The sequence below is a fragment of the Phyllostomus hastatus genome, unplaced genomic scaffold, assembly GCF_019186645.2.
Source record: "Phyllostomus hastatus isolate PE091 unplaced genomic scaffold, TTU_PhHast_1.1 phas_contig_159, whole genome shotgun sequence".
In the NCBI taxonomy this organism is placed as follows: domain Eukaryota; kingdom Metazoa; phylum Chordata; class Mammalia; order Chiroptera; family Phyllostomidae; genus Phyllostomus; species Phyllostomus hastatus.
Window position 1 is genome coordinate 29,568,572 of NW_025333640.1, and position 13,629 is coordinate 29,582,200.

At 50.3% G+C, this 13,629-nt stretch overlaps 1 protein-coding gene across 1 annotated transcript in view; it reads left to right on the forward strand.

Annotated features, from left to right (window-relative positions):
• The window catches only part of TBC1D9 (TBC1 domain family member 9), a 75,234-nt gene that overhangs the window by 19,669 nt on the left and 41,936 nt on the right, over positions 1 to 13,629 (forward strand). The window contains exon 2 of the mRNA XM_045830992.1: positions 11,120 to 11,230. Coding sequence (XP_045686948.1) covers positions 11,120 to 11,230 — 111 coding nt within the window. The remainder of the gene's footprint in view (positions 1 to 11,119; positions 11,231 to 13,629) is intronic.

Here is a 13,629-nt window from a genome sequence, read left to right on the forward strand (position 1 = left end):
CTTTTTTTCTTACCAACCTTGAAGACCCATGGATATGTGAATTGCATCTTTGTTTCTTTGTCTGTCTTTTGAGTTCACTTCCGGTGTTTTTGCCCTGTAGGGATATGGGGGTTTTATGAAGAAGAACGTATCTTTTTTGATCCATGGTTTCGTGATTGTGAATCAGAGTTAGAAGCCTTTCCACTCTCGGTTTCAAAAGGGATTTTGAAAAGGCCTTTCAGAAACGTCTCCTCCCCGGTGCGGAGTAGATCGCGTTCCCGGGCTGCGTCATAGCCGCGTGGCGCTGGCAGGCGGTGGCTCGTCCTGCATGGTGCTCATCCGCAGCACGGCTCCCGGGAGCTGAAGCTGGACGGGGATCCTTGAGTTGCCTCCTGACCCAGTAGCGGACCAACTCTGTCCTTAGCCTGTACGTGGCTTCCTTTTCTTGGCACCTTTTTGGTAGAGTGGAAAGAGGGAAGGGTAGAGAGGGAATGACCAGCCGGCTCTGGGACCTGTACAGTGGCTTCGCATGAATCAGACCTTTCCTTACAGAGAGATCGTATCACTCGTCATTTTCGTGACTTTTATCATCTTGGATTTATTCAGAAAGCAGCGCTACCTGTATAGTTGAAAAGTAGCACTTGGATCATCAAACTGGACGTTGTTCTGGAGCCTATATTAACATTGTCTCATTTCAGCAATCCTAGGGGCCCTGTTTGGATTGGAAGGAAGCTGTCCGAGACTGGGAAACAGTGTTGTGAATCAGTGAGCTGGAGGCCGGGCCTGTTGGTGCTGCCCGTCGCATTAAACCCTTCGGGGAAGGCCGCACTGAGGAAGCTGTGTTCTGCGGACATCCTTTGTCCTTGCGCCAGCCCCCCGGGGTCTTGAGAAGAGAAGCTGAGCGTGTGCAGCCTATGCAGGGTAATTACTAGGAATTGTCAGGGTTTGTAATTCAAGATGCCACACTCACTCAGGCCCAGCAAGGCCTTTCTGATTGGAAAGGGCTCTAATGAGTAGGTAGGATGATTTCCATCATATGAAGTAATTTGATAGACTCAGAGAAAATGAAAAACTCACCCCCTTCCAAAGGGGGTTGGAAGAAATCAAGAAGAGGGAGGAAAGGAGGTGGGGGGAAAGGGAGGGAAGGAGAGATTCCGCGAGAGAACCCTGAAGAGTAATTAGCCGTATAGTTCAGTGCGCAGGGAGGAGCGTTGCAGGCAGAACCCAGAGTTCTGGGAAGGAGAGGAGGTGGGGGGAGGAGGCACACCCAGGGAGTGGGGACGCCAGTGGAGAGAGACGTTTCAGACGAAGGGCGCTGAGAGTCTGTTCGAAGTAAAATATAAATAAGTAGCAGCACGGAGAAGAAAATAACGGTTTACTTGTTTTAATAATAGTTGAAGAATGAAAGGCTCAGAATGGTATCATTTGTAAAAACTGTCAGAACCATAGTGTTATCTCTCACGTGTTATTTCCCAGACTAGTGACTCTCCACTAAACCACAGGTTTAAGATCAAGAGAACGTGGTCGCAGCCAGACCCCAGCTGTGTGGGAAGTCGCTATGCAAATGTTTGCTGGAGGGATGCACGAATGAATGTGTGAATGATAGATGAATGATCTCTTTGGGGCATGTACAGATCTCTGACCTAAGTTCAGACTGGGTGAAGATATTAATGGTCTTGGCTGTGTTGAACAGTGACTTACCTTGGCAAGCAATCTTTCTTCTAATACTGAGACTCTCCCCTGCAGTCCAAGCAGGTGGAAGTGTATGACCTAAAGCTTCTTGCTCTGAAATTAAACATTAAAAACAAAACAAAACAAAACTAGATACATTGCATGGCAAGACACTCCACAGTTCATGCAGCAATTCCATACCTAGTATGTCATCTGATTTTCCCAGCAACTCTGGGAAACTGGCAGAGAAGACAAATCATCCATCTCTGACACGAACTTTTGGCTCAGAGCGGCTAAGTGACTTGCCTGAAGTCACACAGCTCCCAAGCAGGGCAGGGGGAACTTGAACCCACCACTTGGCCCTGCCGTGTTAGAAACATCCCTGTTTCCATCAAGGAACTGGACCAGTGCAACCATCTGAATGTTAAAGATTAGTTTTTCTAGGGGCTTCCCTGATGGTCTTTTCGGAAATAATTTGAAATGTGCATGTCGGTAATTCCCAAGCGATTGGGCTTGCTCATTGTGAAAGTGTGCGGTTGTTGTGGTTTATCCACTGGGCTCTGGGAAGGACAGGGGCCTCAGGCACTGGGCATAGACTCTACGGGGTGGCCCTGTCCCGTTTGTCCTCAGGGTCCATTTAGGGAAATGAGAAGTAAGGATCAGAAGCCCTAAAACTTTTGCAAAAAGGGAGTTTTGCTGTTCTAAGGAAAATTTTTCAAGAACCAGCACAAAGGCAAGCAAAGATCAGGCAAATGTCACCCATTATCTCCTGACGTACATATTTATATTTTTTCTTATAAGAAAAAGAAAAAGCCCTGGCTGGTGTGGCTCAGTAGATTGAGTGCCGGCCTGTGAACCAAAGGGCCACAGGTTCAATTCCCAGTCAGGGCACTTGCCTGGGTTATGGGCCAGGTCCCCAGGTAGGGGAGCGTGCGAGAGGCAACTGCACATTGATGTTTCTCTCCCTCTCTTTCTCCCTCCCTCCCCCTCTCTAAAAATAAAAATAAATAAAATCTTTTAAGAAATAAAACATTAATTTTATTCTTTGTTCCTTTGTAACTGGAAAATCAAAAGCAAACAACAACTTAGGCTTTCCCTCGCCTCCCCTTCCCCAACCTTAACACAAGTCACAGGGAGGACGGCGGGGGCAGCTGTCTGCGTTGTCTGGGTTCAGAGAGCAGATGCTGTGGGGAGTGGGGGGATAGGGGGCGCTGAGCAGGGTCCGAGGGACAGAGCGAAACTCTGATGTTTATTCAGAGACTGCTGGGTGAGCAACACTGGCATACAAGGAATTCTTCGTGCAATTGTCTTTTTAAAAAGTGTTAAAGTACGACGTAATCTTATTTCTTGTTGCATCATTGTGTTTCATTACATCCCAAGAGAGGAACCAAAGTGTGAGGGTCTTTTTAGAGCCCCCACTACTGTACCCTGAGTTTAAATGAGGTGGCATGTTGTAGCATGTGTGTGTGCGCATATGTATGTATACACGTGTGTGCATGTTATTTTCCTTAGAGATTAAGGAGCTAGACACAGAAGATGTAATTCAAAGTGCAAGAAATATAACGAGATCTTCATTATTTCTGTGTCCCCCATTTGTTAATAAAATAATAATATAAAAGTAATTCACCACATATTTCATCTTGGCTCATCAGTCTCTAGCTGTAGGTCTATGAGTCAGCGCCATAGCTGTGGTCAGACCATAGGGTGTCACACTGCCCTCTGTCTGTGGCGCCCGGCATTGTCGCGGGGTGTCCAGCCTTTCGGCGTCTCCACACCACACTGGAAGAGGAAGAGTTGCCTTGGGCCACACGTTAAATCCACAAACGCCAACAAAAGCAAAAACAAATCTCATAATGTTTTAAGTAAGTTTACAATTTTGTGTTGGACCACATTCATCACCACCCTGGGCCTCATGCAGCCCATGGGCTGCAGGTTGGACACCCCTGGTAACATGAAAAAAGAACAGTTTTTTGGAAATGACTAGCCCCTGCCCCGGGGTACTGCTTTTGTTATCACCAGTGATCCTTTTCTCCATCCATCAGTGATTTTTTTTTTTTTTTTTTCAGAATAGTTCACAAGCTATTTCTAGGCCATCCCTGAACTATGTTTTAGGAAATCTCGATTGGATCTAATGTGTTACAGAAGGGACTCATCTGTGTTTGCAGAGTGTTTACCTGTATTGAGAAACACTTAACGTTTCTCAGTCTATGTAAATAACAGGCAACGGACAAAAACGAGGGCCTTCCCTGCCTCTGTGCACCTGCTGTTGCAGCCAAACCATCTTTGCCCTCTTGTTTGGCATCCGCCTCTTATTGGTGCCGCGCGACTCCTCTGTGCTGTGAGGTCCCCCCAGCTCCATTTCCCCTTTAAGGACCGGACCCGGCCCTCAGGTGAAGGCTGCTCTCCCTTCATCTGTTGCAGGGTTGACATGTCTCCGGGAAACATCCCGTCGTTTGATCCGGTGACTTCGGGCTAAGCTAGAACTGTGATTCTTCTGAAGGGGGGATGCGAGGGGAGTTTCATGCTCTCCAAGTGGGGTAAGGTCAGGCGAGACTCCCAGGAATCCAGCCGGGCTGCTGCTGAGTCTCTCCCTTGTAAATAGCACGGTTGTCTTAATTACAGTTCTGCAGCCGCTATTTATATCCGTTCTGGAATATTTGGATGCCAGGCTGGAAAGCATATTATTAAACTGTTGTTAATGCCTTGGTGCTTCGTTATATAACACGTGTCTCCCTGTCCTCCAAAAGGGGGTGTTTACTCAGAGCCCCTCTTAGGTGGAGCCAAAGGGGTCAGTTAGGATGTTAACGGGAAGCTGCTTTTTTGTTTTGTTTTGCTTTTTTTTTTTTTGGAAGGAACAGAGACTCAAGGGCCTGGTTTGGGGGCTAAGATCTGGGGGAGCTGGAACTGGGCCTGGGAAGCTGGCAGGAAGCAAGGCAGCCCAGGGAGGTGGCTCCCGCCATCCCCTCTCAGCCCCTGCGGCCCCCGCGGTCGCTCCTCAGCCCTGCACATTCCTGCCTCTGTCTGTTGCCCGTGACGGGCTCTACTAACCCGTGGTTATCTGAAGGGAAGCATCAGCTTTGGTGTAAACACAGTAGCTATCTGTTTACTCCATGGCACGCTGTCTCCCTGAGTCGAGAAAGTGCAAAGTAGAAGATTGAATGTCCGTTGGAGAAATTTTTGAGAACGCAGAAGAAAATAAAATTAACATTTTGGATTTTGGGGTATGCCAGTCATTAAGAATACACCGAATATGTTAATTTTTAAAGATTTTATTTATTTTTAGAGAGGGAAGGGAAGGGGGGGGAGAGAGAGAGAGAGAGAGAAACATCAATGTGCGGTTGCTGGGGGCCGTGGCCTGCAACCCAGGCATGTGCCCTGACTGGGAATCAAACCTGTGATGCTTTGGTTCGCAGCCCATGCTCAATCCACTGAGCTACGCCAGCCAGGGCAATTTTTATACTCTTTAAAAATAATACATATATTATAATTTGTAATATAGCTACATTACACTTATATTTTGGCAGATTGTGATCACATAGAAGTTATAGTTTTGTGCATTTGTCACATAACATCCTACATGCATTTTGCCACATCATTAAATGATTATTCGAGGACATGATTATAAATGTCTACGTATCATTATAGAGATGTGCTCTAATTCACTTAGACATTCTAGGTCATTTCCTAAATGTAATTTAAAGTTCACAGTTGTTTCTGTTCCATACTATTATTCCATTGTGGAGAAGGTTCCATGAGTTAGAGGGCAGAAAGGAGACTTCCCCAGCTGTGGGCAGCACGCGGCTCCTGCAAACACTGACCCACAGAGGGGGTCTGAGGGCGTCCAGGTTTACCTCTGGGGGAAGGTGGTGGGCTTCACTACCCCGACCAGCGCCGCAAGGGCTCCTCCACCCGCCCCATCCAGGCTGACCTTGGCCGGCCCTGAGCCGTCAGTGTCGTCTGGTTTTCAGACCTGCACGTGGAGACAAGATCAGAATCATAGCCTTCCTGTAACTTAAATGGCAGCAGCGGTAAATGTAACAAAAACACGTCTACCTTCCTCTTCCCGAAGAGGGCTTGTTTGAGGATTTGGATCACACAGGTGCTTGGAGTGTTCTTTGAATATATTCAGTCCGGTGTCCTTATTGGTCTGTTTCAGAGCAGACCTGAATTCCTGACCAAGGTCTGAAAACAACAGCTTGTCTGTGGGGGTGACGTCACCGTGGCACTGCTGGGCTCAAGGTCAGCCTGCTGGGTGTGTGACCCAGCCTGTTGCACAGGGGCCTGCGCTTTGTGGAAGGGCCCCAGACTTAGTGGAGTGTTCTGTGGCTGTCCTGAAATTCTTAACGAGTTTTTGACGACCTGCGTTTTCATGTTGTACAGAGTCTTGCAAATTGTGTAGCTGGTCCTACCTGGGGTACAAGAGAAAGAAAATATTTTAATGGTTCTTCCTCAGACACTGGCCCAGAGAGAAACGTCAATCCCAGCTGCCCCCTCCCCTTTGCAGGAGGAGGTGTGTGTGTGACTTTAAGGGCCTGGCCCACAGGGTAACCCGGGCAGCTCCTGGGCCTGCGGTGGGGAGCCTGGGAGAGATCTGAGCCGCACTGATTGGCTGCATGACAAAAGCTCAGCAGACAGAATGTTCTTCAGATTTCAGTCTTCTGTTTGCTTAGCAGTAAATCCAGCCAGTGCTTATCTTTTGGGATGGAAAATAGAAAGGAACGTTATGGCCTCTTCTGTCCTTTCTGGCTCCAGCTGTCTGGGTCCTTACAGAAGAAGCATGAACAGCAGCGACCCCTGAGCAGACACTGGTCTGCAGTGCTGCAGAAGGGAGCGTGTTGGGGCTGGTCGGCTCCCTGCGCAGTGGTAGTGGAGGAACCACTTCTAGAGAAACGTGGTCCAGGGGGTGGAGGATGTGCTTCCCGTCTCCCAGTCTCCCCGTCTGTTCTGCACTGAAGGGAGAACCTCGCTGTTGGGAGCGGCCTCTGCCCACGAGGCCCGTAGTCCCCATACCGGAGAATGACTGAGAGAGACTCCGTGCTGGCAGCCCCAGGCCCACCACCTCTCCCCACAAGCCTCCCGCGCCTGCACCTCCTCCTCACGCAGGGCGCAGCCATTGCCCGTGCCTCTCCTGCGCACGGTGGCGCCGTGGCTGGCCTGCAGTAGCCCGTGGGTGCCTTCACTTTGTTCGTGGTGACACTGCAACTCCGTGCATTCACAGGGACACGGCTAGCCCTCGCCCGGCAACCCCAGCACGCCCCTCATGGCTGTGCCCATGAGACAGTTTCTGGAACCTCCTGCCTGGTCCTCTGGCCGGCGGTGTGCAAACTGGTTTACCGAACTGTGTCTGGGACGTACGGATTTAAATTGGTTAATTAAACCTGCGGGTTTTCTTGTTTTGTTTTTTTGACAATTGCAGATCACTATACTGATAAATGACTTCTGAAACTAGAGAAGTTGGTTTCCCACAGCGCGAAGTTCCACGTGTGAGTTTGGTCTGAATTACCTCTGAGTCTCTGAGGTGGGGTTTTCCAACCTTCTTCTCAGGTCTTGGTCTCCATTCATTGTGAGATTCTTACACAATTTTAACATGTAAGGCCAGTTCGCTAGGACTTACTGTGGTATGCTGGGTCCTGTGGCGCGAGGATGAATAAGCTGCGTCTGCCCTCAAGGAGCTCATAGACTGGCGGGAGGAAACTGCCCCTGTTGCTCCAGAAGGAAATGATGTGATAGTGTGTGTGTGTGTGTGTGTGTGTGTAGTGCAAAGTGGCAGACAGATCACAGAGAGGGGAGCGGTTAATTGACAGGTGATTGGAAGGTTGAATGTTGAGAGGATGGGAAGAGTGTTGGAATTAAGTGGAACAAATACATTAGGTGACCTTAACCTTGACATTGAGGGGCATAGACATTTGCCAGAAGGAGAAGAAAGGAAGAACATTTCCAATCAAGTGCAATAGGAAAGACAATAGCTCACAGAACAGGAAACTGCAATGGCCCATAAACAAGAAATGGACACTCAAACTCATGAATAATTAGAGAAATGCAAATTCAAACAACAAGTAGATAACATTTCCCGCTCTGGAGATTGGCAAAAACAAAATTGGCACTACTAAGTGCTGGAGACAGGGAGAAACAGATTCTCTCGCTCGCCTGGTAAGCATGTACGTTGCCACAATCCCTTTGGAGAGCAGCTTTGTCGTATCTAATGAGGTTTAAAAATGTACTCACCCTGTGGCCCACTCATTCTGTTCTAAAGAAACATGCTCACTTGCTTAAGGACCAGTTATAAAGGAGATACTTGGAGATAAACCCAAATGTCCTTTTTTAGAAAAACAGAGAAGTAACAGTCTATTTGTACTGTGAAATACTACACAACATTTAAAATGAATAAATCAGCTTGGGTAAATTTTGCACACTTGTTAACTGGGTAAGGAAAATAGGTTGTGGAACAGAATCTACTCTTTGTCATTAATGTAAGCTTTAAAATACACATCAGTGTTTGTTAAATCTACATTCGTACACATACGCTGAGTCAGTGGAAGGATAAGGACCCGGGTGGGAAGAACACGAAACCACTTGAGAATGGGGAAGGGAGAGAGGGAAGCGAGTTGAGGAGGAGGAGGAGGTGGGGGGGTGGTAAGACCAGCTGTTAAAGTTAGAGGAGGGGGTACGTATGTTTTGTAATTTCCAATATTTCCCCGTGGTTTTCATTAAACAGTAACGCATGGCACGCAACCAAGCCGTCTCTGAGAGGCTCTGTTATTGCTTCCATGTCAGTCTGGGCCAAGGCCAAGGCCACTCCCTGGGCCGCCCTGGCTTCACCTCTGTACATCGGGCCTCATCTCCCACCGGCTGCAAGGCCGAGGGAACGGAGGGAGGTCAGGAGACCTCCAGGATTCTGTCCGCTGCAGCCTGACTTACTCCAGAACCATCAGTAGATGGGTTGGCCTTTGTCATGGGCACGCTCCCATGTGTCCAACCCTCTCCTGACGTGCCCCCCCACCCCCGACGGTGCTGCCCAGGATGGAGACGTGGCTCCCTGTGCACCACACACTCCCTGGGGCCCCCGGCCGGGTGGCCAGCCGCGCTGTGCGAGTGCTGCGGAGCGTTTTCTGAACCTCGCTGGAAACAGCGCTTCTATGTTGCAAGATGCCCCCAAACTAATGTAATAGGTAGCTGCAGAGAAGAGTGCTGTGGAAGGCCGTAATTTGATTTAGTTATCTCCAGCAATCAGAGATTGTTGAACACCCGAAATAGCTGATTAGAACAGCTGCTACAACAACACTCTGTGTGGGAGCGATGCAAGATGCGGTATTTTGACAGCCGTTTCAGACGTATGAGTAATAGGACTTCTAAGAAAATCCCGATCGCGGCCTCTTTTTGGAGTCTCCCAGCCAGATTTCCCCTCTCCTGGTGCTGGGTGTGCAGAGGACGTGGGGGGGGGGCACCTCCTCCTCCCCAGCGTTCTGACCTCTTGCATTCCTAGAGGTTGGGTGGCACAGCAATAAAGAATTATTTTGGTTTTCAAAAAATATCTAACTTCTACAAACTGGTAGCTACAGAATAGTCCCGGGGATGTCGAGTGTAGCCTAGGGAATGTAATCACTAATATTCTAATAACTGCCTCTGGTGCCAGGTGGGTACTAGACCTATCGGGGGGACCTCGTAAATCATATGTCTAACCACTCTTCTGTACACCTGAACTAAATCAATGAATGTTGACGGTCAACGGTCACTGAAAAATAATAGCTAACTCCTGCATTCATCAAACATGGGATCAGAACTCACCGTGCTCCGAGCCAAGTTCGGGGCTCGGGAGTGGGCGTGGCCAGCCCATTCTGAGTCCCCGCCCCTCCTGTCCGTCTCAGTGTGGCGCCTTCTCTGCGTCCTGGCCTGTAGGGCTTCCCTTCTGCCCCATTCCAGGCGGTTCTCAAGGGTGGCGGTTCTGCAGTTCAGCTGTGGTTGTGGGAGGAGGCGAGTGCCGTGCTTGCCCGTGCCACCACGCTGGCCGGAAGCCCCTGAAGGTGGACTTTAATGGGGGACATTTGTGGTGATCAAGATGTGCAGGTCGACTGGACCTTTTCGGAGGTCTTCCCTCGTCGGTGTTACGGAGTACAGGAGCCCAGTGAGGCATTCGGGAGGGAAAAGCTGCGGCTCGGGGAGCTGGGCTTGAAAGGTGGGCCGTGGCAGAGGCGAGGGTGGAGAATTCTGGCGCCAGGTCTGCCTCTGTCGGTTGCTGCGCCCAGAGAGCCGCACTTTCCCTTGGACGACCTGTATCTCCCAGGACGCCATCCTCCGAGGCTCATTGAATCACCTAAGCCAATCCTCAGCGGCACCTCCCTGATCCCAGACTGAAGTCTGTGCCTCTTAGAACCGGCCCATGGGACACTTCCAGTGTGGGGGGCACGTTATTCCCCCCGTGTGGTTGAAGCAGAAGTGGGAAGTGTTAGAAACACCCAGGTACCGTGGGGGATGCATGTGTACTTCTAGCCGACACAAGAGGAAGTCCGGTTCCGCTGGCACTCACCTGCTTTTCCTGGAACACACTTTTCCGCCTGTAGGTAAGCGAAGTGTCACTAGAGGTCTTTGCAGAAAACCTGAGTCACAGAAAACAGAGATGCCCACGTGGGTGGCCTTGTGTGGAAATCTGTCTCTCGGAAGCCTCTGCAGGCTCTAGGGATTTTATTCTTCGTGTACTTCATACAGTCCAGCGCAAACCAATGCCTTTGCTTCCACTTCGGCCGAAAGTTGTTTTTGCTGGTGTGCTTCGGTCAGGTCACGGTCACTGTGGTTGGGAGTAAACCTAAGTGGGTTCCTGTCCTTGGACGAAGACCAGGGACAACTGTAGGACCTCCCCCTGTTAACCGCCTTCGGGGTTCTTGATTAACAAGCGTGGTTCCGAAAGGCAAGTGCTCCTACGGTCACCCTTCACAACCGAGGCAGTGCAAGCAGCGAGAAGTTAAATGGCCTGTCCACACCACAGAGCTGGTTGCAACAGAGTCCGAGCCGGAACTGAGCTCTTCTGGACTCTGGTGGACGCATCCGTAGCTCTGTCCCTGACCGCAGACTGCCACCAGAAGGTGGTGAATTGCAATGGCATGGTGCATTTCAAGGTGTCATTCGGTGTGGTCAGAACCAACCCTCAACAGGACACATCAAGAGATGGTGGTGGTGACAGTTTCAGAAAAACGTGTGGTTCGGATTCAGCAGACCTTCTCGAAAAGCCTGCTAGGGGGGCAGGCGCTGAGCTGGGCGCCCCGGGCTGCGCCGTTTATTTCCCGTGGGGCCAAGCCAGGGAGGCCGGGGGCCTTCCGCCCTCCCTGCCGCACCTCAGGCACCACCAGTTCCGTCCCCAGGGCACCCTTCGTACGCATGCACTCCAAGTGGAGGTCAGAGTGGAGTGCCCACCCTGCCCCCGGAACGGGAAGGCACTGAGCACCCTTACCCATCTCTCCCTCCTTCCTGCCCCTAGGCCTCCTGGTGGGTACCCTGGATGTCGTGTTGGACTCCAGCGCCCGGGTCGCTCCCTTCCGAATCCTGTACCAGACTCCAGACTCTCTGGTCTACTGGACCATCGCCTGTGGTAAGTAGCAGTGCTTGGGATTACAGAGACACGTTGCCATGAACGATGTTCCATTAAGAGGGAAGGAGCGTTTATTGGTGGAACGCAGTCCCTTGGTTTTTTAGGGCAGGTGACCATCGCTATTTCAACAGATGCACCCCCAAATCTCAATGGCTTAACACCAGAAGCGGGGGTTTCTTTCTCACTCTGACCAAGTCTTGTTTGGGTCCTGTGGCTTCTTCCCTCGGTCGTGACACCCTCTGGGGCACAAAGCCTCCAGGGCCAGCCCACAGGGGACAAGTGGGAGGTGGAGGCGCACCTGTGTTTACCTCCCTTGGCCCAGAGGTGTCACTGCATTGTCACTCCACTGGCTAGAACGAGCCCCGTGGCCCCAAGGTCACTTCAGAGGAAGCTGGGAAAGGAGGAGGAACACACAGAATATTTGGGCGGGACTAAGTAAGGCTTATGCTCCTAGCACAGGACTTCCTCCTGAGGAGGGATTGGTGCCTTCCCCTGCTGATACTCTGTGACACTGCGCTGTGCTCGACAGGGTGGCAAACGATCGTGCTGCCATCGGATCTCTTCCCGGGAACGGCTACCCCGAAGTGGCCAGGATTGTCTTCGTCATTTGTTTGCGTGTGGCTTTCCAAATAACTATAGAAAAAGCAATGGCATGGAACGAACTTTCTTTTTTTTTCTCCACTTCATTTTTTGTTATTAATAGTTTTTATTATTTTTAGAGCACTTTGAGATTTACAGAAACGTTGAACGGGTAGCTTGCAGAGCTCTCCCGAGTCCCCTCCCCATCCATACCTGGCTTCCCGTATTATTCACACCTGAGTATGGAGCGCTTGTTCCAGTGAATGAGCTGATAGGGAGACACTGTTACTACGTCCATCGTTTATTTAGGTTTCCTTAGTTTCTACCTGAAGTCTTTTTTTCTGTTCGAGGAGCTCATCGGGCACGCTAATTGTCTCTCTTTAGGCTCCTCTAGGCTGTGGAAGTCTTTCAGATTTTCCTCGTTTCTGACGACCCCGCCAGGATGCTGGTCAGGTGTAGTGGAGAATGTTGTTTCACTGGAATTCTATGTTTATTGCGGGATTAGGCTGGGGGTGGGTTCTCGTGAGGACGATCACAGGCCCCATACTATCGACTTGATTTACGACTGATCAAGATCATGTCCTCCCTGGCCTGCTTGATGTAGTGTTATTTGAGTTTCTTTACTGTCAAGTTATTTTTTTCTTCTCTTCCCATATTGTCCTCTTTGGGAGGAAGTCACTGTGCACAGCCCACACTTAAAGAGTGGGGAGTTTTAGTTTATTCAGCTATTTTTGTCACTGTGGAATCATGAACATTTGTTCTGTACTTGAGCGGGGGCTCCTAGTACAACTTTATGTATTTTGTTGCTCAAATCATTGCAGCTTTGGCCACTGGGAGCTCTTTTAGTTGACTTCATTCAATTTTTAGATTGATCTCTGCTTGGTAGGAGGTGCTATGCTGGTATCTAAAGATGTGAAGGTAATTAGATCCGGTCTTGGCTCTTGAGAACAAGAGTAAGTGCTCAGCCGAGGCCCAGTGGGGGCAAGATCCGTGCAGTGCCATTTGATTGTGGGGCTCCTGGCCACACCCCAGAACCTTGGCCGGCCTTCTGCATAGGTAGGGGGAGTTATCTGGCTGTGATTTCAGGCTGCTGGAGGGCTCGAGTGTCCTAGTAGTGTCCCCTTGAGGATTCCACAGCACCCGAAATTAGTCGTATCCCGTATTTAATGTTATCCTGGCTGAGATGCCAAGAGCCCCACGAGAAACAGTGGGTATATCAGTCACTGTGCTTCCTGGTGAATGGAGGGATGACATCGGGGTTCGGGGCAGGGAGAAAAACACCTGGAGTGAAGGGTAGGGACTGGGGCGAGAGGGAGGGGCAAAGGCAGAGGGGAGCTGGGACCCCGAACGAGACAGCCTTGGCTGTGTGCCAGCCCTCTGCACGGTTCCTTCCGTTCACAAAGTGAAACACTTGGTTGCTACTGTGCAAGGGAAAGCACCCTGTGCTGGTTGGTTGGGAAAAGTATCCCATTTAGTTGGCAAGCTATCTAGAATAGTGTTAGACTAGACATTGTAGCCAGCAAGTGAAGACATGAAAAGAAAGGAAATTAGAAATCAGAGCCACTAAATCGCTCGGTGGCTCAACAGGGGTGTGGAAGGGACACTGATACATTGTTGCTCTCCATCCACCACTTGTGCCCAGAGGTTTTCGAGGTCCTCTGGGCTCTGGAGCTGCCCTGATTTCCCCGCCCTCCTCTCAGCTCCTGGCTGCCCCTGGCGAGTGTACACGGACGAGGATGTCACAGCTGGTTTGTGCCTCTGGGACTGCCGTTCTTCTAGCCCCTCAGCCCTCACCTTCCTTCCCCCCTGCTGCCTGACGT